Here is a 27401-nt window from a genome sequence, read left to right as displayed (position 1 = left end):
CCTTAATTAGGCGAGGTTGCCTTTTTATCCAAACGATAGTTACTTCCGGTTCCGCTTCCTTCATCTTCTGTGCAAATGAGCTAACTGGAGATTACTTTACCGTCGTCACGCAGTCGATTGCCATTAGAATTAAGATTATTAAGAATTATTTGCTCCTGAATCGAGTGATGAAACTGATATAGCAATAATCACTTCACATCGAAAGAAAACAGTTATATATGTTAAGAAATGTAAAAGTCAAAAGTTAAGATTAACGTTTGATTATTTTTCTCAAAAAAATATACCTTTCTTTTTTCTCTCTGAATAAAAAGTAAGTAAACTCCAAAGCTATCTTTTTCAAATAAACTACGAAAAAAGATCATTTGGATTTCCTCAAATATAAATCGTGCGTGCATCGAGGAATAATCGCGTCATCTGCTATCGGTATCTATAATTCCATGGATTTCTATGAATCCATTAACTCACGCAACATTCATTATATAGAGCAGTCAAAATGGCAATTATATGTCGTCCTTGTACACAATTTCTAGGAATTAATGCTCATGAAATGTAAAGCGTAACTTAACATACGCTTCGTTTTCGTTTCCGTTCGTAACGTACGTCACGTCGGCTCGCGTCTGCGATCCGTTTAAATAATTTTTGCCCCATATTTACGTCAATTTTCGCGCTAAAAGCTAATTAAACGAGAAAAGCTAATTAAATTAGAGTCACGCTAGAGCACAAAGCAAAAACGTTTCTACTGTATTTAATGTAATTATTGCGCCGTACTAAAGTATGTCGAACGATGCCCCGATTATAAAATATGAATGATACATGTTTTTGTCTATATATTACGGCATCGTGAAAGTTCAGCAACGTCGTAAAAACGAAACTACGTGTGACAGCAACGTCCATTCTCCTAGCATACATTTCATATAATTTTCCCGAGAAGAGTTTGTAAAAAATACATTTATATATATCTAATTAATATACATATAAATGTTAATTTATAATAGCATATATATTCACTACATTTAATGAAAATGTTGATTCTCCAAACTAATGACGCAACGCTAAATGAAGAAGTCATAATGTAATCTTGATAAACGTCGCAATCGATCAATGGCGGCTATTCATTTCTGCGTTATTTCCATTTGCCAGCAACAGTTGGCTCATTTTGTCTCCGTTGTACAGTCATTAATTGTAACTTAAAACGCCCGAATTTCACGTTTATACGCCAACATCGCACGAAAAGTAACAAAGTCTTTATTCTTTGAAAAATCGGTATCCGTCATCGGAGTTGCCGCTATCAAAGTTTTATTATCGAATCGCATTAATCACGCTTCTATATTTTCGTCATGTTAAAAACTTTCCTCGAAATTGATTAAACGCGATACTGAATTTCTATGAGAGTATCCCAAAACAAAAATAAGAGAAACATCAAATTGCTACACTTGCTATACGTCCTTGATATCACTGAGGCTTATCCAATGTAAACTGAATGTTCTCGTACGCAAGACAGCGCAATACATCCTCTCCTCGAAGCCGTCTATCGATCACGCTAACGGGGCCGGAATCGCGTCCCTTTCGTGTACGAGTATGCCGACCGTGATGTCTTCTCGTACTTGAGCCTTCGCGAATCGTTTGCCAATCTGCTGCACATGCATGTTTCCGTCCTCCGACGATAATCGTGTTCTGCTCCTGATATTGGGTATCCTGGTATCCTCCTCTCACGATGCCGATGGGCATCGTCGTGCGAACTGGTGGTATGGTGGTGCCATATCGTCGACGTGGCTGTCGTCTAGACTAGACCTTCACCAGAATACCATGCTGGTCGACCCAACAACGTACGGGGCCACTACAGGCTTCGATACCGTTACGACGCTCGCTTTTTTTCGTCCTCGATATACTACGTGCGCGTGGAACCTGATGGCGTGGAATCTCTCGATGAAAACGGCACGAAATGAGACGACGTCGCGAATGGCGAAACTCGCGCGAATACACAAGCTCGTAGATTTCTCAAAATGTGTAAACAAATGAAGGACATCACTGCAAAAAGGTAATAAGTACTTGTACAAATTCATTCAAAATTCGAGAATACTATACAAATGTGTACGCAAAAAATTTTTCTTATTTCTTATATCTTGGAATATTATCAACACTGACATTGACATTGTAGTACAATTTTACAATCGGTAATACGCAAGGATATTTATCATTTGTGACATAAATTATCGTGAAAGAATAAATATCACTGCACGTGCATTATTTGTATTGCATTATTTGTGTTGTAACAGAAGGTTTAAAATATCTGTATTATTAATGGAGTGTACGCTAATTCGAATTTTTCTGAAAATGACTTTAATCTTCTGATAATTCCCGTTAATGAATAAACGACATTGTTTCTGATTAAGTTGCGCACGTCCCAATCGAATCTAATCTAACTTGGTTATGCAACCGAAAACGGAAACAGCATCGTCAGATGCACTCGAGAGTTGAGAATTTCAAAAACGACAGCACACTATTTCCTCATGAATTGGAAGCTGTATAAAATACGTCCAGCTATATAAAATCACCATGTAATTCGTTCTACATTCTCGATATGCTGAACCTATCGATACCAGCATTGAGAAACAATCACGTAACTATGGATATATAGAAAAAAAACCATGCGAAGGAATATAATAAAGTTAAATAAAGTATAGGCGTTCCGTGAAAAGTTATAGAATATAGAATATTAAACGCAGCGCGAACTGTAAAAACAAAATTTTTTTCTTGCGCGTAAAAAACGCAAAAAAATTACATAACTTGAGAAAAACGTAAGATGTGCAGAAGCGAGTAGAAAATAAAGTCTAGTGAACGTTGCGCACGTCCCGTCATAGAACTTATTAGGTCGAAGCCATTTCAGGAAAAATACCAACCAACGACGAAGCGATAGCACAGGATTTTCTATAGGAACACAACCAGACAATGAACCAGATAATATGACCTACGAGTACACAAACGATTTATAGGATGCCTTTTTGTCTCTTATCTCGTAATTACGATATATTATTCTCAAACTTATTACGAATAAAGTACGTCGCATAAACGCATGAATTTCAATAATTGCAAAAGCGTGTGCAATAAAGACGAAAAATGTTATTACAAGCTATATCAAGTTTATAAGTCAAAACTATTAAATATAATAAACATCTATGTAACGTCTTATTGTACTATCTACCACATTTACCAATTAACACGTCATAAAAATAACACAATACCATAAAAATAAGATATTCTATTATATATATATATAGATACATTATCGGTTTTATTTAAAAATTTATGACAACATGTTTTTAATTTTAACTTTACGACACGTAAAATTAAAATCCGTTATTTTAATTTTAAATTCATTAAAAAAATCCATAGATACATAAATATTGTAGACTATGTCCTGGTTAAGGTTACCTTTATATACAAACACATATCCTGTAGAAGGCCGACTACCGAAAAATGTCAGATGGCAAACACGTGCTTCGCTTAAAGAATGCAAGCTAGGAGAACTTTTTCAAAGGATCACCGAGTAAATGGGAAAAACAGATCAGGTTTTTTATCGTACATTTTTTTTTCTGTCTACTATTACCACGCGCAATACGAACGGATAGATATCACAATTCCTGTAGCTGCGGAGAATATATATTTCTCGTTTGTTAGATGAAAGTAATGATGTCTCGTGAATATTTCAAAGTAAATACATATTTAAGGCATATATATCACAAGGGAAAAGTGGTTTGATTATAATAATAAACGACAAATTGAAGTGGATGGGACGGAATCGATTTGAAGTATGCAATATTTCGAGAATGAGACGTAGGATAGAAGATATCTGACAGCTGATCGACGAGGAAATTCACTTTGAGCGAACGACTAATTAAATTAGACCGACTCTCATCGAATATTCTATCCCCTGTCATCTATTTATAAATCTCCATTGTATATATTCCTTTTTAAATATTTTCTCTTAATCAATTTTCTTCCATCAAAATATAGATTAAATGTAAATTTTAAAAAATTGTCAAATCTTCCTAATTTTATCGATCTATTGATTTAATTAGTGGTATGCTATTCCAATCTTTGAAATGTTATGTATATAATAATATTCATATATTACTAAAATTTTATAAAAATACAAAATCTTTATATTTTCCTCAAGAAACGGATTAAATCGCACGCACGTGATGACAAATATATTTTCCAGTTACTTTCATAATTCTGATAAATTAACATATAAAATTATTATATATAAATTAACCATATACATTTTGTTAATTTATCGCTTTAATAAACTTCTAATCAATAACTATTAATGTATCACATTGAAAGATTAAAATTTTTAAAGAATTTAAAATATCTACCGTTTTAGAAATACATTTTTCAACTAATGAATATTTTTCTATGCGATCAATAAATCGCGAGTGTACATTCTTTTTTGCTCGATGCGTCGAACCTTAAAATGAAGAGACTTTGAGGATCTTGAGTAGCTGAGGAAGCGCAAGGTGACTGCGTCAGACCATGGGTCTTTTTTCTTGTTTTTTCAATTTTTTTTTTTTTTAATTGAAAGAATAGAAAAAGATGAAGGGAAGAAGGCAACCGCCGCGCCATGAGAAGCGGTTTCCGACGAGAGGAGGAGCAACTCAGTATTTCTAAAGGCACTCGACGACGTGCACTCGATGAAGCCCATAGTGAGGAGTGCTTCGCCTGCAAATAAGCGGCATCGTCTTTCTTCCTCCCCTTTCAATAAATCCAACTATAAATTCAAGCGAGCTTATTTCATCCCGGCTAAACACTCCAACTTCGTATACGGCAACGTCGCCAATTCCGTGTCGATGTGCTCATGTAAGTAATATATTTCACACACATACACACATCTCAGAAATAATTTTTATTCCGAACTCCTTAATATTTATTTTCATTTTAACTTTTTATTTTTATGGCTTTAATCTTATTTTAATCTTGGAATATTCAGTACGTTTTTTGTGGCAACAGCTGATAGAATCTGACAACTCGTGTGAATAAAAACGAATCACAGTTCTCTTCCTTTCCGATGCACGATAAAATAGTAAACATTCTTTACCATCGGTGAATTGTGTCGATAATTTCGTTACCGACCCGTTGTTTTCACTCGGAAGATAAATATATTAAAGACATATAACATATATGTATATAGACATTATTATTGAAAATTCACACGAAAAAGGATTCAATTAATTATAAAATCATCTAATAAAAAAAACTTACAACATAGGTGCGATGGTTTCGATTAGGTATCAGAGTGTAACGTGTATCTCACACAGAACGATATCCAAAAATATTTAATTTTTCTGAAATCATCAGTATTTTCATCCAAAATATCTGCGACTCGATATTTTTTTTTTAATTAAATATATGATGAAATTAAGGAAATTGTAATAGTTGTACATAAGAGAATGCTGATAGTAATTATAAAATCACTAAAAATGTTAAAACACTTTGAAAATCAATGTGACAAAATCTGTATCTAAATATAAAAATGAACAAATATCTTTATTATTAATAAGATTAAATAATAATAATAAGCATTGAGAAACCAATTAATGTTTTATCGTCATATTTAGAATCTTATTTTTCAATATCTATATAACTATTTAAGAATTCGTACAAATTTTTAAATACAAACACAATCGGTGCAAAAACATATTATATATTAAAGATTATTTTTCCAGCTAGATGCAACACGATTATCTCTCAATTTGCGATACAGCTTCATTTAGACTAGTGCAAAAACGAATCAGTAGAATATAATCAAAAGGAAACGAAGATTTTTCGACCATATCGATCAATTCCAGTTCCAGGTCATATTTATTCTTGGGTTCATGTTTCTTCGTCACTTTAGCTATAAGCTTAATCTCGAGAGAATTAAATAGGATATTTTCGAAATCATCGATAGCATCGAAAAATTAAAAAGAACAATTTGCAACTTGTATGATACACTTGTTAGTACAGTATATATTTTTAAACTGCGCTTTTTCAATATTAACAACACATTCATTGTCCTATTCACATACTGTCAGTTTAATAAAACATAAAAATATTAAATAATATCAACGTATTACAAATCTTTATAATTTCCAAATCATGTAAAATATTACATTTTTAACCCTTGGAAAAAGTAATTGTATCTTATATCACATCATAAATAAATTATATCATACGAAATCATTGAATTGTTCTAGTTGACAAAAAAAACTCTAGTTATACAATCCCTAAAGCAGTAGAATGTGAAATGTAACTTGGATTTTCCAATTTTTATCGGTAATTGAAAAATAGGAAAACTGGAGTATCAAAGACAATATATCGATATCAGTTTCGCGATAGTACGGCGCAGACAGCGCGCGGTGATTCGATCTTACCGATCCCGTCCGACGCAAATGCCGTTGCAACTGGCTGAAAGCAGTAAAACGAGATACACGACATATGACGGACCGAACAAACGCAATAAGTCGCCAGCTACTTTCTAGCCCGCGGCTTGGCTCCGCGAAACGCAGCTCCGCGCTCTTCTCGCGCGGCTTCAACGATGCATTTGCGCGCATTCGCGACTGCTGTGCATACAATCTTGGCTGTCGTTTTTTACCAACTGTAGATATACATTACGGAATAAAGGCAGAATAATAAATACATATACATATATTTAGTCGTATTATATTGTACCTCTAGGAACCTCAAAGAAGCAATGTTTGTCCTACATTTCATTGTATACTATTATATTCAATTAAAAGTAATAAATATTTGAAATTTTAGATAATTCCTTATTAGATATAAACATTATTTCCTTCTCTAATTTCTTCCTTTTAATTTCCTTAATAATCCGTATTATTTTTCAGAGTAAGTTATCATAGACATGTAGAAATAAAAAGGATAAACTTTATTTTTAGACCTAAAGAAAAAAGTAAGAATAGTATATATAGCTATAATATTATACCTTTATATATAGTTATAATATTATACCTTTTTAACCTTAAAAAAATATAATAAGATATATCTCAATTGAAGGAATTTTGTTTTTAAAACTTTAAAAGATACGCAATTTATTTAATCGTACTATATATAGACTATTTAAACTTTACAAAAATTTAAAAAAAGAAATAAAAATAGCTTTGTAAAAACACCTCTCATCAGTAATGTGAAGTGACTTTTACGTAATCTGCGTTACATCCCTAGAAATTTTGACGGTGAGCGATCGCGTGTGGGACCTTAAAATGGAGTTCAAGGGCTTTCGCTCAAAAGTGGAGCGCGTGAGTATCACTTTCAGTTCAGGAAACTTAACACACATGTCTACAGTTTGATAGATATGGTGATAGTGGATCATAGAAATGGAAATCGTAAACCCGTTTACTCTTAAAGTTATTAGTTTGATACAAAAACTTTCGCTCTTTCGTCTATCGACAATAATATTAAGAAAACTTGTACAGGAAGAAAAGAAAAATATATAACATCTTTGAACGTCCAATGTCATTATGTGACTTGAAAATAAAAGGTCGAACGTTCTATAAACATACTTGTAACATTTGCCTTTTTCTTTTTTTTGTAATACAACATAATTATAATATATAAATTAGCAGTTACCGGTTATTATCAAATAATTTAATTCTCCTACAAAGAAAAATTAATCTAATTTCTTTGAAAGATATATTTTATAATTAAATATATTATTATCAAATGTTATAAATGCACTGCAAATCTCCTATTATAGTTAAATTTTAAGTACTAAGAAAGGTAGTAAATATATTTTATACATTATATATCCATCACACATATACATATACAAACGTACAGACAATTGAAAAATCGAACTATTTGATATATGTATATTTGAGCCTACAAATGTAGACTACCTATTTAAAAAATATATATAAATTTATAATGGTATATTAAAATAATGATATAAAAAATTAATTTAAATATTAGATTGTTCAAAAGCATATTCACTTGTACATTTTCGATAATTAATATTTTCCACGAAATATTGAAGCGATTGGCCGTTCACGTTTTGAATCTAATGTATAGAGATTGAGTGCGTAAAAATATTTTGCACATTTATAATTGTATAGTGACAACGAACCGATAAATATCAGCCAAAACTTGGACATAATAAATGCTCTCAAGTGAGTAAGAAAGTGTTAACAATGATTTTTGTAAAATTTATTTTTTAGTTAGCTTTTAGTTTAACGCGTAAACTAAAAGCTATGATTTTATACATAAAATCTGTGCTACAATTATTTTTCCAAAAATAAAAGATAATATTGGATCTATTATTGTAACGAACTAATTCTGCTATAGTATATCCTACCAACAGCATTCTAATTTTCTATAAGAAATTGATCTCAAAGTTTTATACCTATTATACATAGATGTGTAATGATCCAAAGGATATTTAGAAACTCACTTATATAGATTATAACGCGCGCTCGATGATAGATAGAAATAAATCAGAACTGTGTAACTATTGTCGCATACATAAGTGTAGACAGAAAAAGCAAGATTTCACCGAGGCTTTCCTCTACGTTTTGCGATGCATATTGTTTTCTACATCAAGCAGTATATAGTGTATACATATATACAATGTGTTACACACGTATCTCGGTATTGTTGCTTACATTTTTCCATCACACACAGAACGGTGAAATTCATCAGCTACACCGAAAAAGAATCATATGATTTCCGTTAAATGTTTTTATTACTCTCTTTTCGATACTTGAAAATAGAAAATTGAAATTTGCAGAATATTGATTTCATTAATATTTATCTTTTAAACATTGAAATATAATACAAATATAAAGGAATAGCTGAAATGGTTTAAAAATATTCAAATTTTCATATTTAAACAAATAAGTGAAATTTTGAATGCATTGTATTTATTTAATTTCTTCCGTAATGTAAAGAATAATATATACAATAGTAATAAAAATAAATGACAATATATAAAATCTTTTCGGGTTTAATTAATATTAATTTTTTCAAAACCAATTTATATTAATTTTAATAAAAGTTGTTAAACAGTTGAAACATAATATTATTTTCAACATAAAAGTTATAATCTGATATAAATATTTTGTTTTTTTTATAGAAGTAAAAAATATAAGAAATCTCATAAGAAATTCAATCGATTCTAATTTCTCCTACAATCATTACGTGACCTAATTGGCAAAAAGAGAGTAAACAAGAAAATAGTAAAACCGTGTTAAAAGTATTAAAAATTTTGCAAGAGTTGTTAGCAATTTGTGATTATTAAAGTGACCATCTTGGTGAATAAAATCATAGAACATGCGATAATAATAAGTTACTTCGCTGTTTAAGGTAACAGGCAATGCCAAGATTTCAAGGCAATTTCAAGGTGAGTATAAGATGGACAGATGCTCCAGATTAAAACAACACATTTTACTCTAGAAATTGATACAAAAAATGCGAACTCTATTTCAATGAGTTTAACGATCACAAAACGTTGCGTGATTTTTCGCAGTTATTAGTGTCTTATTTTTCTTGTTTAACAACATCTTCTTGAAGCTTTAAAATCCTCAATATAAAAAATCAAAATCTTGCACTTAACTTTGTTTTTTATACTTTCGATTTTTTTAATCCTTTTAACGTACTTGAATAAATCTTGCCTTTATTTTTATCATAATAGCAATGATAAGCTAATAATGAAGTGTGTGTGTGTGTGTGTGTACATATACGTGATGTGGCAATAAAGTTCGGTGAATATTGTGAAAATATAAATATCACTTAATTAATGTGCAAATGATTTTTATTGTCCTTCAAAGTAATCCCTTCTGGAGACAATACTCTTCTAACAACGTTCGTACAACTTGCGGAAATTCTGTGAACAGTCATCTTTGGATATTGCCTTAAATGACCTTATTTGTTATAAGTTCATTATTATTAATCATCAAATAACGTCCTATAATATCATTATAACTTAATTATGATTGTGTTCTATCTAGAGTTCTGGTTCAAAACATATACAGCAATTTTTGAGTCAGCGTTGCATTACCGTTTTGAATCAGTCTCCCTTTTCCTCCGATCTTCCTCTAGCAGACTTTTTTTTTATTTCTTAAACTTAAACTAAAAGAGGTGACGAAAAGAACTCAATTTATAAATATTTCGAACATTCAGAATCATGTGACAAGACTTAAGGCGGTATTTCAAAATGAAAATTTTTTACGAAGTTTCCGCAAACTAAAGAACGTTGTCAAAAGTATATTGTGTCTAGAAGAGATTAGTTTGAAGATTATTATTTATATATTAATTAAATAGTGTTTATTTTCTCATAATATTCACTTTATTGCCAAATCACGTATATAAATGCATTTATATATATATATATATATATATATATATATAATACACACATAAATACATACACATTATATAATGTGTTTTAAGTTGTTATCTATTCCCAATTTTTATTCATTCAAAATATAAATTTATTTAATAAATAAAACATAATTCACAAAAATTATGCAGTATATAGTTTATTGATATTTCAATTCTTTTGCCATAAAAAAGTTTCAATTTTCGAATGATTATTCATTTTAAATTTTATTATAAATTTTAGTAAAAATGTGGTAAATTTGTATGTACATGTAATTTGCAAAGAAATACGTGGAGAAAAGCGAAACAAGAAATAACGGTCAACGATCGGTTAAAGCATATTGCTTCCGTAATGTTCGTTTAATATTCGCCTTCTATAGTACCATTAAACGGAATCTAGCGTGTGCAATCTCGTTTGATTATACAAATCCAATTGTATCGCAAGTCGCAAGGTCTATCTAATGACGAAAATAAAATCATTTACATTGCTTCGTATCGAGTAGAATAACACTAGGTTTCTTTCACAAAGGGCGGCTGGCTTCCTAGGGCACGATTAAAAATACTCTAATTACGTAATCGTCGCCGCCATGGCACGGAGCCCACCAAGGCGTGAGAACTCATGAGCTCACCGATATAAAAATACGAACTTTTACAGAATCACAAAGAAATAATAGAGGTCGGAGTGTGCGGTAGCTCCACGATGCAGGACGTAGCACGTTTCATGCTAATTACGCTCTCGGCTCGAGGTAGGTACGTCAGCAGGTAAAAGGCTGCTGCACCATGGTGCCAACGGAGGCCACCGTGCTCTAAGCGGGATAGTAACAACGCTATGGTAAGCGTAGTCGTCGTCGCGAGATATAGTGTATACACACTATAAAACACCAGCGATGGCTTCGGAGCCAATCGGCCGTTTCGCTGCACCTCGCTGCGCATTTTGCTTTGTACGGTGCGCCAGTGCACAATGCTCCCGTTGTCGCGCAACACAGTGGGCCACGAAGGTATAGACAGACACCTGTCTTTTTGCGAAATCTCCTCAATTATTATTCTACATGACACATTTTATTTCCAACATTCGAAAAGATATAAGCTCTCGGCAAACGCAATATGCAACAACAAGTATAAGCAATTATCTTTTCGTTCTATAATTTAGATCTTAAAAAAATAGTAGAATTTTCATAAATAACGCTTTTGTAAAATAAAGATTTATTGCATAGAAAGACAACGCTGATGACAATGCTTATGGAAACGTACATCTATCCTTTTTTTTTTCACAATCAGTCACAAAGAGAGAGTCACGGATTACGGTAATTTAATTCACTGCGCAAACTTTCTCTAGTTGCGACTATTCACACTTTCGTCGGAAAGTACCATAAAGAGGCAAGTAACGTTATGAATATTTGCCAAAGTACTTTTATATGAAAAATTTTTAACTTGACAAACATGGAGTACGCACAGTAACGAGAAAATGACTTTATAATTAGAGAAACGAAATGGAATTAAAAGTTCGAGTTATAGCATCGAAATTCACCTTACGTACGCAACAGCCAGAAAAAAAGAACTCATTAAAAAACCATTCAAGTTTACGCGTGTTACCAATCTTAATTCCAGGTCCTCATTTTTTTTCCGGGTCTGGAGTGATCACCGCGTTCTCTCTGTTAGGAAAAAAAAGTTCTCGCAAATGCGTAGCAGAAGAAGGATACGGTGGGAAAAGGGAAAAATATTCTCGTATATTAAAAAACTTTTCGTTTCTGCGTCTCACTGAACTTTATTCGTGATTCGTTTCCCACCACGTTCAGCACAAATTGAGAAAAACTTTGGCGTACGATATTCTCTCTCGATATATACAAGATGTCTTATAAATATGAAGTATAAGATTGCATTTTTTGCTAAATTTCAAGCAAGTGAATTTTATCAAAATTTTTACGTAAAACTACAAAAATTATTTTTAATAAAATGAAAGAGAGAGAAAAAAAGGGAGAGAGAAAGAGAGAGAGAGAATATTGGTTTTGATAACATAAAGAAGCTTACAATTTTTTTAATTTTTGTATTATGATTTGCTTTAGAAAAGCGATATATCCTTGTATTTTTTATTTATTTTATTACGTATATTGCTCAACTGTTTATTCAATATTTCAAATAAAATAAGAACAAGCTCAATAAGATTCAAAAGCCAAAATATTCCTATCAAGATTTGTCAGACACCCTGTGCATCAGATGTGGAAAACGAACCGGAGGAAACTCGTGTCGCTCCTTTTCCCAAGGGGAACGGCACCGCGTATCGATCGTACTTATGAGAGAAACATCGTGTTTCGTCTCGACGGCACGCAATATACGAAAATTCAAGGTTTCCGAGAGAATTCAACTTTGTCCTACCTATTATGTTGAAATGAATTGCGGTATTGCACAATTTTTAAGTATAATCACCGATAGACCTTTAATTCACAAAAGATAAACGAAAATTCTATTGCAACAGTAAGTATATGGAATAAAAAATAAAAGCAGAAAAAATTAAATCAAAATTAAAACAAATTAATATTAAATTTGATTGAAATTAATGAAAAAATAAATTTTATTTCTCTCTGAATAATTTAATATGTATTGTTTACATTTTAATTGCAGGCACAAAACTCCTAAATGATTATATTAGAAATAAATGTTGCTACTGGTCAGAAACATCATAATCTGCACAATTTAATAATGCAAAATACAACTTTTATAAAGAGATTACAGATTGCTATCGAAAATGTTAATATACTTTACGAAGTGCTATATGAAACGCTATGGCATCTTGTGAAGCTAGCGTGACGAGAAGAAAATAACTCGAATAATAATCCCAATTGCCATTGTTGATGCACAAATGTTTTCAGCACTCGAAAGAAAGGGAATTTCACGAAGAGTACTTTACGACAAGCACGCTTAAACATTTCATTGAATAGCGACGGTCTCTCGGGAGACGCAGTGCTTCCGAGGGGAGGAACAATCGGCACACGCTCAAACAAATGTGATACGTGCTACTCAAAACAATAGTCGAAAAACTTGGACTGCGGGTTTTTTTCATTTCGCCAACCGCATTTGCGTAACGGATATTTTTCACAATGAAACAAGAAGCTCGTGTTTCGCATTCACATGGCACGTGGCGCGCCGTAATGCATCAGGCCGAAGCTCGCAACGGCACGTGCCGCGTGTCATAAGCATGCCGTGAATATCAGCGAGATGGGATCGATGAGATCGTTGAACGTAATGAATATCCGGTCTCATCAGTCAGCAGCCATCTGGACTTTGAAATCATCTAAAGAATAGACTCGCAAAAATGAAGATGAAACAGTGAATTGCATATTATTCACTTTTTTATTAAACTTTTTTATTCAATTTTCTTTAGTTTTATTATTTTTTTCTTTAGTTAATTTTTCTATTTAATTCTTTTTTATTGAATCTTTTAATTCAATTTCTTTTTCTAAATATTAAAGCAACGTTTAATTGGATTTTTCATCTGAAAAAACAATTCATATAATATTTATGAAATATTAAGAGATATGCTCTATAATTGCAACTATTATATTTTATTATATCAGAATAATTAAAAGTAGCTCTCTCTTAAACCCATATCAGACTAGAGATTGAGATTGGCTTGAAATTTAACCGGAAAAATTTAATCAGAAAAGAGCAGAAAAACCAATATCAAGTTAAACTTTTGCTTTGATTGGTCAAATTTTAATCCAATCTCAATCTCAATCTCTAGTCTGATGAAGAAACTTTAAGCAGTAATATATTTTATGAAACAGAGTTCTTAATAATTATTAAATGTAAGGAACAAATGAAAATCACGTAACCTCCTTATGCAAGTATTTCTCAGGTATGACTAGGATTAATTTCATGGGAAATCGCAAAGTGTTTCAAAGAAAAAGCTATTGCTGTTTGATGCCGCATATCGGTGCCACTTTGAATTTAAAATCTATCCGCGTTTTGTTTAAACGAGTAATATCTCTACTCATTATTGTCATCATCTCTCCTAGCGGGTAACCGTTACAACTTAATCATAGTATTTTACGTATTTTCTGGAACTAAAAAGAAAAATAGCGGATCATTTCTTAGCTTTACAGTAATTACTACGTATGAGCTATGCACGCGGATTTCTTATATATTTGTTGTTGGTAAATAGGAACGATACACACGTATTGGATCAGCCTCAAAATGTCATTCATATCTCAAAGTATGACATAAAATCGATAACATCGACAGCGATAAATTACTGCAATTAATTCAACGGTAGATTCGAAAGGATATTACGTGATATATACAAAAAAAAAACACATTACTTCTGTTTTTCCATCATCAACTGAATGAAAATCCACCAGTCACCACAACTATCTTTTATCTTTTTCGCTTATTACTTTATCAGCTCTATCCATTAGGCATTTACGTATACTTATAATTTCACTATAACGTATAATTCAAACGTACAAAATCATAATGACTTCCTGCAAAATTGAAGTACGAGCACGTTACCGCAAACATTCCAACATAATCTAGGAATAAATTAGAAAGTCAGGAAAATATCCGGAAAAATACCTACAATTTGGACGAGCAACTTTTTGTAACAAAAATTACCAATACCAGTAATTACTAAATATTGCCAGCAACAAATTATTAATAACATCACAGTTATCTATAAAAAAAGAAACAGATAATTAACTAAAACAATATTGATTATTTTTTTATCAAACAATTTCTAATCTTCGACAATCTATATTTTGATAGCGTAATCGAAACTTAAAATCTTTTCTAAAGAAAGAAAATGTATAACGGATGCAAATAGTGCATTTGCGAAATTAGAATCTTAGAAGATATCGTTTTCCAAAGAAGCATGCCTACGGAATGCACTCGATAACCTTGGCTCGTAAGACGGGTTTAAGTTGTGCGCGAGAGCGTGTGTTCTATATGGAGCCATGAAATCTCGAGCACATTCTGTAAGACGTTCAAGATTATTTTCTTTCCCTGCAAGCCTCATTTTCGAAAAGCAGTTTATTCAAACGATACTTATCAATCGATACGATAAAATGAAAATAAAATAAACATTTATTTTTTTAAACAAAACGTTTCTATAATAAATCTCGCATAATTTTAAATTGAGTTAAATTTATTATTAAATTGCACTTGTTTTGTAGCAGCAAGATATAGTTTATCTTATACGAATTAATTGGCAATGTGCGTCATGTCTCAATTCACAAGAAAGAAATGAGATAATTAAAAATGTCAAAAATACACGATGAAGTGCAACAAAACCTCACATCTGCCTATCTGCTCCCTCCCCCCATTTAATCAAATCATAATGAATAAATTATATAATAATGCGCTATTTATGCGCTCTCAAAATTCGCAAAAAAATTTTTTGTGCTCATTTCAATTAGCTAAAAAAAAAATTTTGTTGAGGAGCTGAGTAGGCTGTCAGTCAGCCCCCTTCCCACAAACAATTTTTTTTTAGCTAAACGAAATAAGCGCAAAATTTTTTTTTGCGGATTTTTAGAGCGCATAATTAGCGCATTATTATATATAATTTGTTCATTAACATTTGGTTAAGTGGGGAGGGGGGGGGGAAGGGACAGCTAGGCAGATGTTGAAACCTCACGGTTGTAAATCATCGGATTTGGACCAAAATCTCTTTCCCACGACAAGCAGAACATTCAATTTGGCTTGTAGGCTGTGGAACATTTAACGTAGTTAATTCAGTATATTATTAGTATACAAAATGAAATATCCTTCAATAAAATATCCGTTTCGCATCTATGTACCTACAAACCCTCTTATGTAGCACGAGCAATAAAGCCCGTGCTATTATTAGATCATCCAGTGGACCCTGTCATTTTTTTTCGATACAAAGATCGTAGCCCGAGTTATCGACTTTGCGCTCTATTCGTAGATTCGTACCAAGCTGGAACTACCGCGACTTAGATTGGAAGTCGGTCGATATAGACGCGCTGACGTTGCGAGACCTCGAAGCTATGCATAGTGAGTGGAGCATTTAAATGAACCAACGATAGAAACCTCATTCAGAAGATGCGCATCTCGAACCACGATCGTTCCAACGATTCATCTTTACAATCTTCATGACCAATTTCTATGCTAATTATATAATATTAAATTTAAAAGACAAATTTTGTTATTCGTTTTTATTCCTAAAATGCAAATTTTTTTTACTTTGATATAAAAAATTTAATTTAGTTTGTAAAAGTTTTCTTATAAATTGACCGAAATTTATCAGAGAATCTATTAAATAATAAAAGTAAAAAATGTCCATCATAATTTTTCTTCTAATACATATTAAGAATGTCAATCTAGATTTCTAAATTAGAAATATAGATTTAAATAAAGTGTCAAGACAAGGACTACTTGTGTATCTTTTATTGCTCTCTTTTCATGCAAATGTTATTTAGTAGATTTACAAATTAATGCAAATGCTGTAGGAAGCACATTAATCATGCAAATCGAGAATTATAAAATATATAGAACGACTTATATATTCGATTCAACCTCGAGCATCAATCGTTGGCGAAGCGAATAGAAAGAGCAGGTGACAATAGAAGATCGTATCCAACGCGTAACGTTCATTATACACTATACACTACAATGACAACAATAACTATTGTAAGCTGCCTAATTGTTTCATGGGAACCAATAATTACCTCAATTTACTTGCGTCACATTGAAATAAGATATATTGGGTGTTGTAAGAAAAAAGATAAATATGTACATCTTTGTGGCATCTTATTACCGAAAAAACATCATATAATGACTCTTTTTTTCATACAAATAAACTGAATATCATATAAATAAATTGAATAAACTTCACATCTTGAACTTTACTCATTAAAAATCTTCAAACAAATTCTATTATGAAAACAAGCTATGACTCATATTTATTTACGAACACATAAGTACACGTTGGTTCTCCTTTTTTTCGAAATCATGATGAAACAGCTAGATAAAGCATGTATTCGGTTGACCAACAAAAAATTAATATATTACTCCACAACATAATATCAAAAGGATCGTTACAAGTTTACGATAAAATGTCAGTTGATAAACGTGTTATTTTCCATTTAAAACGTGGAAAAACAATCGTGAGAAACAACTGGTTGCAAAAACTCTGAAACTTTGATAGAACTTTTACTAAAATACTTTTATTATTACGATAAAGATAGAACATGTGGAAATACGAGTGTAATTAGATATCCGTCTTATCAAATTTCTATCTGGTTTCTCTCTTAAAATTGTCCCACTTTCCAAGAATGTTAAATATTTCGAAGAAGAACTGTCTTTTTGATAAATATCTTCGTTATAATAAAAAGATAAAAATGCATATTTATAGAATATACTTATATATGTATCTGTATATATATATATATATATATATTCACTTATATTCACGAATATATTCTAACGAATAAAATAAAACTCTGAATAAGTAACAAATTTCAAAAATTCAAAAGGCGAAGATCTTATCTACTGTTTCCAAACGATCTTACATTTCTCAGATAAAAAATACGAAATTATTTATTTGAATTTCACTATACTTGAAATTTTCCACTTTGATTGCATATATTCATTTAACTTTATATCTCTTGAAAGTAAATATAAATATTCAAAGCGAGACTTTTATTGTGCATAACTTGTGTTAAATTTCACTTCATAACATATATTTCCCATATTCTTTCTCTTTCGAAATTGGACCTTAAAAGTTATATTTTTCCTGATACTCAAAATAACGCTTGTTTTTCAAATCTTTCTACTTTGTTAAAACATCGTATTCACTGCAATGTATTCTCTTATTTTTTTATTATAATATATTCTTATTTGGTAATTTATTTATTTATTTTAATTTCTCTAATCTTCTATATCTAAAAGTCAAAAGTTCAGTATACTTGGGAACTTACCTATGCAAAAATACTCAATTTTTAACAAACAATTATAGTCTTCAGTGTAGATAGAAAAACATCGCAACGGAACGAGTCTCATTATAACTGACACACTCCTAGAATTCTCACTCTAATCCGTTTTGACTCGTGAAACGTGACTTTCGATCAACACATCGGCTCTGTTCTATCTTACGATAACGCTATCCTTACCGTAACGCGATACACTCGCTGTTTACCAAAGGAGAATGAAACGTGACACGAAATATTGACAATTTCACGTCACGTGTATGCACGCGTGACAGCTACGGAACAATACTCGTCCGAAAGCCAATCACGACAGAAATGTCTCGCAGCTGAGCTCCAATGATTGCTACCCCATTATCCCGCGGATCAAAGCCGCTCAACCAAAAAGAGAATATCAAATTATTCACTCAACATTCCTGCCTATCCCCAATATCCATTTCTATCCGTCGATCGAATTTATTACGATATAATCGGTAATAATCCAATATCTGATTCGCGGATAATTTGCTAACTACGAGTATATCCAAAACAGCTTCGAACATTGAACTCTCAATCAGTTTATTTATTCATCCAAAAATAAAAGAACTAGTTTTTATATTCACAAAAATTGGTCATTTTTTAATTATTATATTAAAATTGTAAAAGTGCATTATACATGTACGCTTTTCATAAAACACCTGCGTCAGCAAAATAACAATGTTCAATAAATAATAATACTCTTAATATCTTTTTTCTATACCTTATTAAACATATTCTTTCTTTGTGTTTAATCTTTCTTTTTTTAATTTTTTAAGTATATTATTTTCACTCATAGCTAATTTTAATTTAAAATTCTAATTGTTTAATAATTATTATTTACTACACAGTTTTTATGAATTTATTAATTTATTAATTATAAAAATTGCATCAAAGAAATCTATTTGAATTTAAATATTGGATAGTCTTGAAACCTTTCACTAGAATAGTACAAATTACTGAAGAAATTGCGGCGATATAACTTTCTAAAAAAGAATATGATAATCCTTTAGACATTCTTTGAATGTAATAATTAGACAACGATATTCACTTAAGTTTGAATAAACAGACGCGTGCAGCGTTTACTTAATTATATATATATGAAGTATACGTCCTCGAGAACTCAATTTCAAAGTGGAAAACAATTTTACATTCGCCTGTCATGTATAAGCACGCATTTTTAATAACACCGTAATCGCCATTCTACTCGTACTTTACCGCGCGTTATCTCCGTATATACATATGGTTCAAGTCGTTAAGAATGATTTAAAGTTTCTCACCGGTCATCCTGCGTGACAGTAATGTCGGGCGGGGGCGGAGGGGGCGAGGCACCGTCTGTAGCATCCAGCTTGCCGGCTTTTTACGCGCTGCTTGGCTTCTCTGAGAGACAGAGAGAGAGAGAGAGAGAAAGAGGTGACGCGCCACCCGACCAAGTGCGATACACGTAGTGCAGCACCTCGCGACTCGTGTCTTCACTGGTCTTCACGCCAACGACATCGCCATCGACCTCGCTGGAATCTGGCGCTCTTATCACTGAGCCGATCGATCGATCCGATAAATCGCGTTCGTACACACCACGAGCAATAAGCTCAGGAACTTGCCGCGCATTCGAGCTACCGTCTCTCTGTCGTCAGGATCTTATCTCCCTTCACCCGAAATGCTCAGCGTTGAAATATCGGCGCTCGCTCTCTTCCGCTTACTTCTTGACCGTGGACAAGTTAATTGCGGTCCGCGCGGAAGTCGCGATAGACGGCGCGAGACGGCGCGAGATTCAATCCAAACCGTCGGTCACTCTCCGGGACCTCGTGAACTCTCGAAAAGTTTCTATCGCGACCCACTTCTCATCCTCCTCGCTAATTCTCTTCGATTCTCAACCGCACGAATGTCGTAAGATGCAATCCGTTTGCCAGCTCTTCTCGCAAAGAACCGCGAGTATAAGCGCGTCCTGCTCACAGCGAATAATATTCGTCGTAAACCGTTACTCCGGACTTGCTATTAGATTTATTACGGAATACACCACACAAACATAGCACACACACATATGTACACCGTACCTGCCAGCCGCCGCCGCGGCCGCCGCGGCCGCCGCGAGCCGAGGCTGCGGTGAAAGCGAACGGCGACGATTATCGCGCGGAGCGAGCTCAGTCAGCTCAGTGAGCAAGCAAGAGCCTCGCTCGCTCGAATCCGCGTCCTCGTCAGTCCTCCTGCGCTCTCCTGCGCGCGGCGCCGAATACCAAACCGACCCCGCCAAACAACTCGCCGATGCTCGTCAAGCGATTCTTGCGCTCTCCGCGGATGCGCTTCACTTCGTAAAAGCGGTCGCCGTAATTCGCGATTCGATTGTACAAAGTCCTGGAATGTTCGCTATCGGCTAATCGATTGTTATATTTTGTTGTTGTTATCACAAACGCGAAAAACTTTTGGCGTATTGATTACTCCACTGATCGGTCTTGCGAAGCGAAACGAAGCACGAGGTATCGTGTAAGCGCGCGGGTCACTGCACGGAGTTGCAGAACTTGCGAACGAGTCGCTCGATCATCTGGCGCGTCGCTTTGCCGCGGTTATCTTTGAAAAATCACTTTTATCTTTGAAAGGACTTCTTTCTTCAACGTGACTTCGTAACAAGACACTTTGAGAAAAGTTGGAGATTTTCGCCAAATAGAGACGTGCATGTGACCCCTCTTTCATAAATGACAACGGATCTCAAGTCTCAACTTTCCTTTCATGAAACACAAATCCTGCATTCCGTTTCCGCGGAAATCGAAAGATGACGGGCACACGAAGGATTCCAAAGAGAATGCTCTTCGATCGTAAGTCGATGTGACGCGGACTTGGCGAAATTGGATGTACTCAGCGGCGACTTTCTCCTTCCTTTCTTGCAATGGCAACAGGTTTCGATTGTCTCTTGGCGATCGAACTAGATACAAGAGCAGAATTTTTTAACAAACTTGGTCAGTTCTTGCGTCCCGCGTAGAAAGCGTTGAAATATTTTTGCGCTTATCTCGAGCGTATCGCAGAATTTGTGCATAGTGTCGCTCGTCGACGCGGCTCGAAAGAAACCAAGTATATTAAGTATATAGGTACTCAGCTCGAAGAAAGTATATATCTTTTCTCTCGCGTCTCTTTCTCACTCTTTTCTTTTTCTATCTTCCTTTCCGCTGGTAATTTTCCTAATGTCTTTAATTCCAAGGTCTTACAGATATCCCACGTTAATCGGTTCTTGACGGAAATTACGCGCGCCCCATGCAACGTTTTATGCAACGGCGCGCGAAACAAACGTCTCCTCGGGCGCGATTACGTCACTTCCAGATGGGAAACGAGATTGCATCCGGTTTTACGAGCCGGGAGGCGCGCGATCAAGGATTCGCGAGAGTGTCGCTATAAAATCCATCGATATCGATCGGATCGCGGCGCGGCGCGCCGATCCGCGAATCCGATATTCGGCACAGATCTCACGTTCCAACCCTAGTTATACCATCGGACGAGTGACAATTCCGAGACACCGTCTTGATATTACTCATCCTACAAGTTTCTCCCTAGCGTTTTCTCGATTTATGACCGACGCGACCGCATCTCTGCGGAGCGAGAGAGGGACGCGGACGCGGACTCCGGACTGGAAATCGCGAGATCGGAATGCGATTCGCGGGTGCAGTCGCTATTAATCGCAACGCTCGCCGACCGCCACGAAACTCTCGACAAGACTGGAGGTTCTCTTGGTAGGTGAGGCCGGCCTCTTTCTCTCTCTCCCTCTCTCTCTCTCTTTCTCTCTTTCTCATGTTTACCAGGAGCGTACCCAACGTATACGTACTAGGTAGGATCCCTTCCGTCGAGAACCAATGAGTGTTTACAGGATGTGGGCGCGACGTGAAAAACTATCATCGCTAGTCGAGTGCTTTCGCAAGTTAATGTCGCTACGCTCAACCGCTCGAGAGACGTATAATTCTTGAAAAATATTTTTCTTATGTGTCATACTTCTCATGTAATTTCATTATTGAAATTATACGTTTCGCAATGAGAATATATGATGCGTGATATAATAATTTCTCTCTTATCTAAAGTGGTCGTAATGATAATTATGTAAAATAAATCGTAGTTGATCACCCTATTAATTCTTTACGAGTTTAAATTTATTCACTTTTCTAGTTCACTTTCGTGATTCACTATTGCTTTTTTTTCCTACACCCCTTCATTCTTTCCCTCTTCATATTTTTCCTATTTTAATTTTCATGGAAACTTTCAAAAATTACTACAACCGATTATATTTCACTTGTCGCATTTGAACTTCGTTATTATATACTTTAAAAGTCAGGTGTTTAAATCAATAAATTTATACATATCATAAAAATGAGGCAATGTGTGCGTATGTGTGTGAGTGTGTGCGTGTACGTATGTGTAAGTTTGTATATAATTAACTTGAAAGACATTGTGCCACGTTTAGTTTTGTACGAAATGTTGAATAATTAATCAAAATTGCATCAATGTGTTATTAGAATAGGTATTGCATGCATTTGTGGGTATAATGAAAAACTTTGTCGATATTTATAATATAATTTTATTTTAACGCTATTTTCGAACTGCTTGTAACGCAGTACATTGTACGGCGCAGTTTATATAATGTGCCAATTAAAATTGCATCGATGCTATATTATAGTGATCGTGTTGCGTGTTGTTTTTATATCAGATGACCGATTCAAATTGCGTCGATGTGACATTATACAGCACGAGTTATATCTTGTTCGTAACGCACAAGACTTGGCATTCGAATCGTAAAAAATTAACTAGCACACACACACACCCGCATGTATATATATATACACTAATAAATATAACGATAAAAAAGAAAATTGCAACAATAATAAACAACGCAAAGTCAGAACTCCGGATGTTCTATTTGAGATAGTGTTCTATTGTAATTATCGTAATAAAATATTCTAATTCATACACTACAAAGAGAGAGAAAATGTAATGAAATAATTATGAAAAATAAAATGAATTTCAAGTACTATAAGAATTCACAAAATAAAATATTTTGCCTTTTATCGATTACTGTTCCTTGATGAAATTGAGAAATTGGGTAACAATGGTATTGATCAGATGAGTAGTGCATACAGCACTGAGTGGTGCATACAGCACATATAGCCCTTCTCACTTTATCGATGCTCTTTATCCTCTCTCTTTCTCTCTCTCTCTTTCTCTCTCTCGGTCTACTTCGTTCTCTAATTCCATCTCTGTCGCACCAGACTATCGCTTTAAGTAGGATGTCCTCGTCTATCCCTCTTTCATCCTCACTGTTCAACCTGGCCGATCTCTTCTCTGCCATTTATACCGAAGTACCTCTCGGGCGAGTTCGTAAATTTTCGACACGAACGACAAAGAGGAGACCAGCGAAATGAGAGGTTATGCAGTAGAGGAGAAAGAGAGACAAGAGAATTGAAGACACAATGAGAATTAAGAACTGTTAAGTAACGTAAACATTATAAAGAAGAGATAAAAATAGAAAAGATAAAAAAATATATATAATATAAAAACACGCGTTGGGTAGTACAGCTAAAAAAAATTAGAGAAAACGACCAGAAAAAGACCACAAAAATAGTAAAATTAAAAATTTGAAGTGAATAGTAGAGTTAATTGTATATTCTATAATAATAGGATGTATTCTTAGAGTATTGCACGCAAAATAATAAATAAAAAGAACATAGATAGAATGTAAAACGAATGAGCGGCGTATAGACAGGGGAAAAAAAAGACGCGAAATTGAGAGACAAGGAGAAAAGTGTCATTTCATCATCGCAGACAGGCGAGAAATGGTGATACTGGTAACGGAAAAAAGACGGAGACTAAAAGAGCGAGGAAGAAAGGGAGAGATACGGAGACGGTGGGAAAGAGCGGAGTTAAATTGAGAAAGAGAGACAGATGAGAGGAGAGGAAGTGAGGAACGTAAGGGGAAATCCCGAAGGGAACGAGAGGAGAAGGTTCTCCCACGTAACCACGCCCCACGTTCGCCAACAGATTTTTACGTGCAGACCGAGGACGGAGAAGGGGAACGTCGAGGGGTCGCGTCGAGGCAACCCATGGGACGCCAATGCGGCTCTCGTTTGCACCGTCAAACGTATCTCCATCTCTCCATCTCCTTCTTTCCTCCAGCTAGCCCAGGTGGAAATGCATACGCACACATACGCGAATATACACAGAGAACATCGTCTAGAATTTCCTTCCCTCGGAAATACGTTGCGGACACGCTAGAGCGACGTCGCGTGAGTCGCGTCTGCTCTGTCATTGAGAGGACCACGAGTTTGGAGGAGGGGACGGAAGGAAGAACGAGGAAACGGCGCATTAAAACGGTCGTGGAGAGATTAATTTGTTGGAATCGGGCAGTGTGCGCTTCTCTTATGATAGTACTCGCGCGCGTCTACGTCGTCGTCGTCGTCGTCTGCTCGTCTATGCACATCAGACACGCATGCAACGCGAAAGAGCGTCCCGTTCCACCAAGCGGCAGCCGAGCGTGTGATGACCGCGGATAATAAGCGCTCCACATTCCCTTTTTTTTTCCATAAGCGGCATCGTGCGCCAGTAAAGAAGAGCACCCATCGTGCACGAGCGTGTACCTTCCGCTTAAACAGTCTCTTTAAGCGGAAGAGACAAAATAAAGTATCGATTTAGTTACATCGCAGTTCGCCGTACACTAAACACGGAAGTTCCAACTTATCTCTTTAAACGATATTGTCTACATTAATCCCTTTTTAATCATTATATTTATCACGTTCAATATTTGAATTCTGTATGACTCACCTTTACAAACTTCAACATTTTTTTAGAGATTAATGCCTTGTAAAATTTCAAGATTTAATTCACCAGTGATAATAGATAGAATATTACTTTCCATTTGCACGGAATGAGCATTTTCCGTTTCATATAAATATATAAAAACTGAATAATATTCATTGTTTGTGTAAAAGGAAGAAAAGTTATTCACGAACTCTCTTTTACATGTGTAAATGAAGAATTATTACCTTCTCAAATGAACGACATCAAAAACTCAACGAAAGTATTTAAAAATTGTATGATTAATGAAAATTTCAGCGGCTAAGAGGATATTAATTATAAAAGAGAAAATTATGAGCGTAACACACTGACGGAGAGGCCAATTAACGAGCGCTCTGCATCTACATGTGACGTACGCTGTCTCGAAATAACGTTGCATGAATTATACGACCATTAATCCATTAGCTGCTGAGTTGCATTGTGATAAACATCTCTAAATTCAACAATATAAGCTTTATACACTCATTGTAACTCTGCTTGTCAAATTTAGCGTGGGAGAACAGTGAAATAATGAGACATTTTATTATGTACAAAGTGTTTCGAAAAGCGGACTTCTAGTTTTCTTATACATCTATAATGTACGTGCATAGTAATTTCAATTTTTATTTCTTCGTTAAAACATAAACGACATAAAATTTTTTCAAAATATACATTATAATTTTATAATTTCCTCATTTTGAGATTATTTTTTGTAAGTTTCACAGTTTTACAAAAAGCAATCTTTTGATTCAAAACAATTGAAGAAATTTTTCAAAAACAAAACAAGCATTAGACACTTTTTGATAAAGACAAATTAGATAATCCGATTTCTTTTTCAAACATTTTATTTAAAAAGATAATGTTAGTATAAATGATGTCAAGACTTGGTATCCACACGAAGCTACAGTGTACATACGTATTACGATTGATTTCTGGATTCCTCGCATATAAAATCCATTCGGTACATATTAAAAATAAAAAAAAAAATAAAAGATACGATGAATTTATACCGTTGAAAAAATGCCACGCATGAAGATCTGGCCGCAATAAAACACATTACTATTTCGTGCACCATTATACAAACGTCCACAGCGTGCGTTTTCTTAGAAAACAAATCTTCCATAGCAAACGTTCCCTTACGATTATACGACCTATATTAGATTATGAATATCTTCGTTTAACGGAAATGTCAGTTGAATGTCTAGAAATATACATGACCTTTCCTCCCTATTTTGGCTTTCGCGTGTAACTGTGAGACCAGATATAAATAAATAAAAAGTCAATTAAACGAGCATACATCAAGAGAAAGTTCATCGTGCTTTCTCACGTTTTTCACGTCGTGAATATGACAGTAGAAAAAAAAATGGGAACAAGAGATGAAATCGTTTCATACAAAGGAAAAGATTGTTTTGCTTCATGAGACAAAAATAAAAATATTATTCCATGTGACATCAAATTTGTATAATCTTACCTTGAACGAGGGAGGAACATGGATCCATCGATGAATACAGAGCCGGAAAGAAGTATGTACCAACTTGTAGCCAACTCGCCGGTGCTGAAAATTATAATTATAACATTCTATTTACTGCCAGTGTACGTACATTCTATATATATTTATTTGAAACAAATGAATCGAAGAATTATGTAAACGTTGTTCGAATTGTAAAGAGTGCGTGTATTCACAGTATATAATCATTGAAAATAAAAATAATTAATTAATTAATTAATTAATTTTATTATCGCGCGGATTAAATTCCTCGTTTAATCATCTTTCTCAATCATCTCGTTTAATCATCTTTCTCAAACGATTCGCACGTTATATATCTCTTTTTCGCGAAGAACGCAACCTGTAACGACATCTATAGTTTTGAGTTAACAAGAGTTTCTCTCATGATACACGAGAATATCGCAACTCGGTAAAAAAATTCCGCGGCATTATCATACTGTCGATAAAGAAGATTTCTGTGAAATTTAAGTTACATCTGAAGGTACAATGCATATGATATAATCACATTCTGCACATGGTACATATACTACATAGATATCAGGATTGTACCGTTTACATAAAATATTTACATATTGTTTATGTTAAGTTTACATGAATATTTTTTTATGCAGACGATACTAATAATGTAAAATATGATAAAATTATTATAAACTGGATAATATATACAATTCAGTAAGAAGTTATTCAATTTTATAATTGTTAATATATGGAATTTTAATACTAATAAATAAAAATGTATAAGCGAAACAGAAAAATTAGTTCAGTCCATT

General features: G+C 33.9%; 1 protein-coding gene across 2 annotated transcripts in view; it reads right to left on the bottom strand.

The window, feature by feature from the left end:
- LOC108767321 (rap guanine nucleotide exchange factor 2) overlaps nucleotides 1–27401 on the bottom strand; it is a 115252-nt gene that overhangs the window by 55697 nt on the left and 32154 nt on the right. Inside the window, exon 4 of one of the 2 annotated variants that reach the window (XM_018517100.1) lies at nucleotides 26596–26679. In XM_018517100.1, the coding sequence (XP_018372602.1) occupies nucleotides 26596–26679 (84 nt within the window). Of the gene's footprint in view, nucleotides 1–19603; nucleotides 20326–26595; nucleotides 26680–27401 lie in introns of those variants that run through there. The other variant, XM_018517102.1, reaches the window with a different exon arrangement.

Source organism: Trachymyrmex cornetzi, unplaced genomic scaffold (assembly GCF_001594075.2).
Source record: "Trachymyrmex cornetzi isolate Tcor2-1 unplaced genomic scaffold, Tcor1.1 scaffold67, whole genome shotgun sequence".
Classification (NCBI taxonomy): domain Eukaryota; kingdom Metazoa; phylum Arthropoda; class Insecta; order Hymenoptera; family Formicidae; genus Trachymyrmex; species Trachymyrmex cornetzi.
Note: the sequence above shows the minus strand (reverse complement) of the source record. Positions and strands in the feature narration are given on the sequence as shown.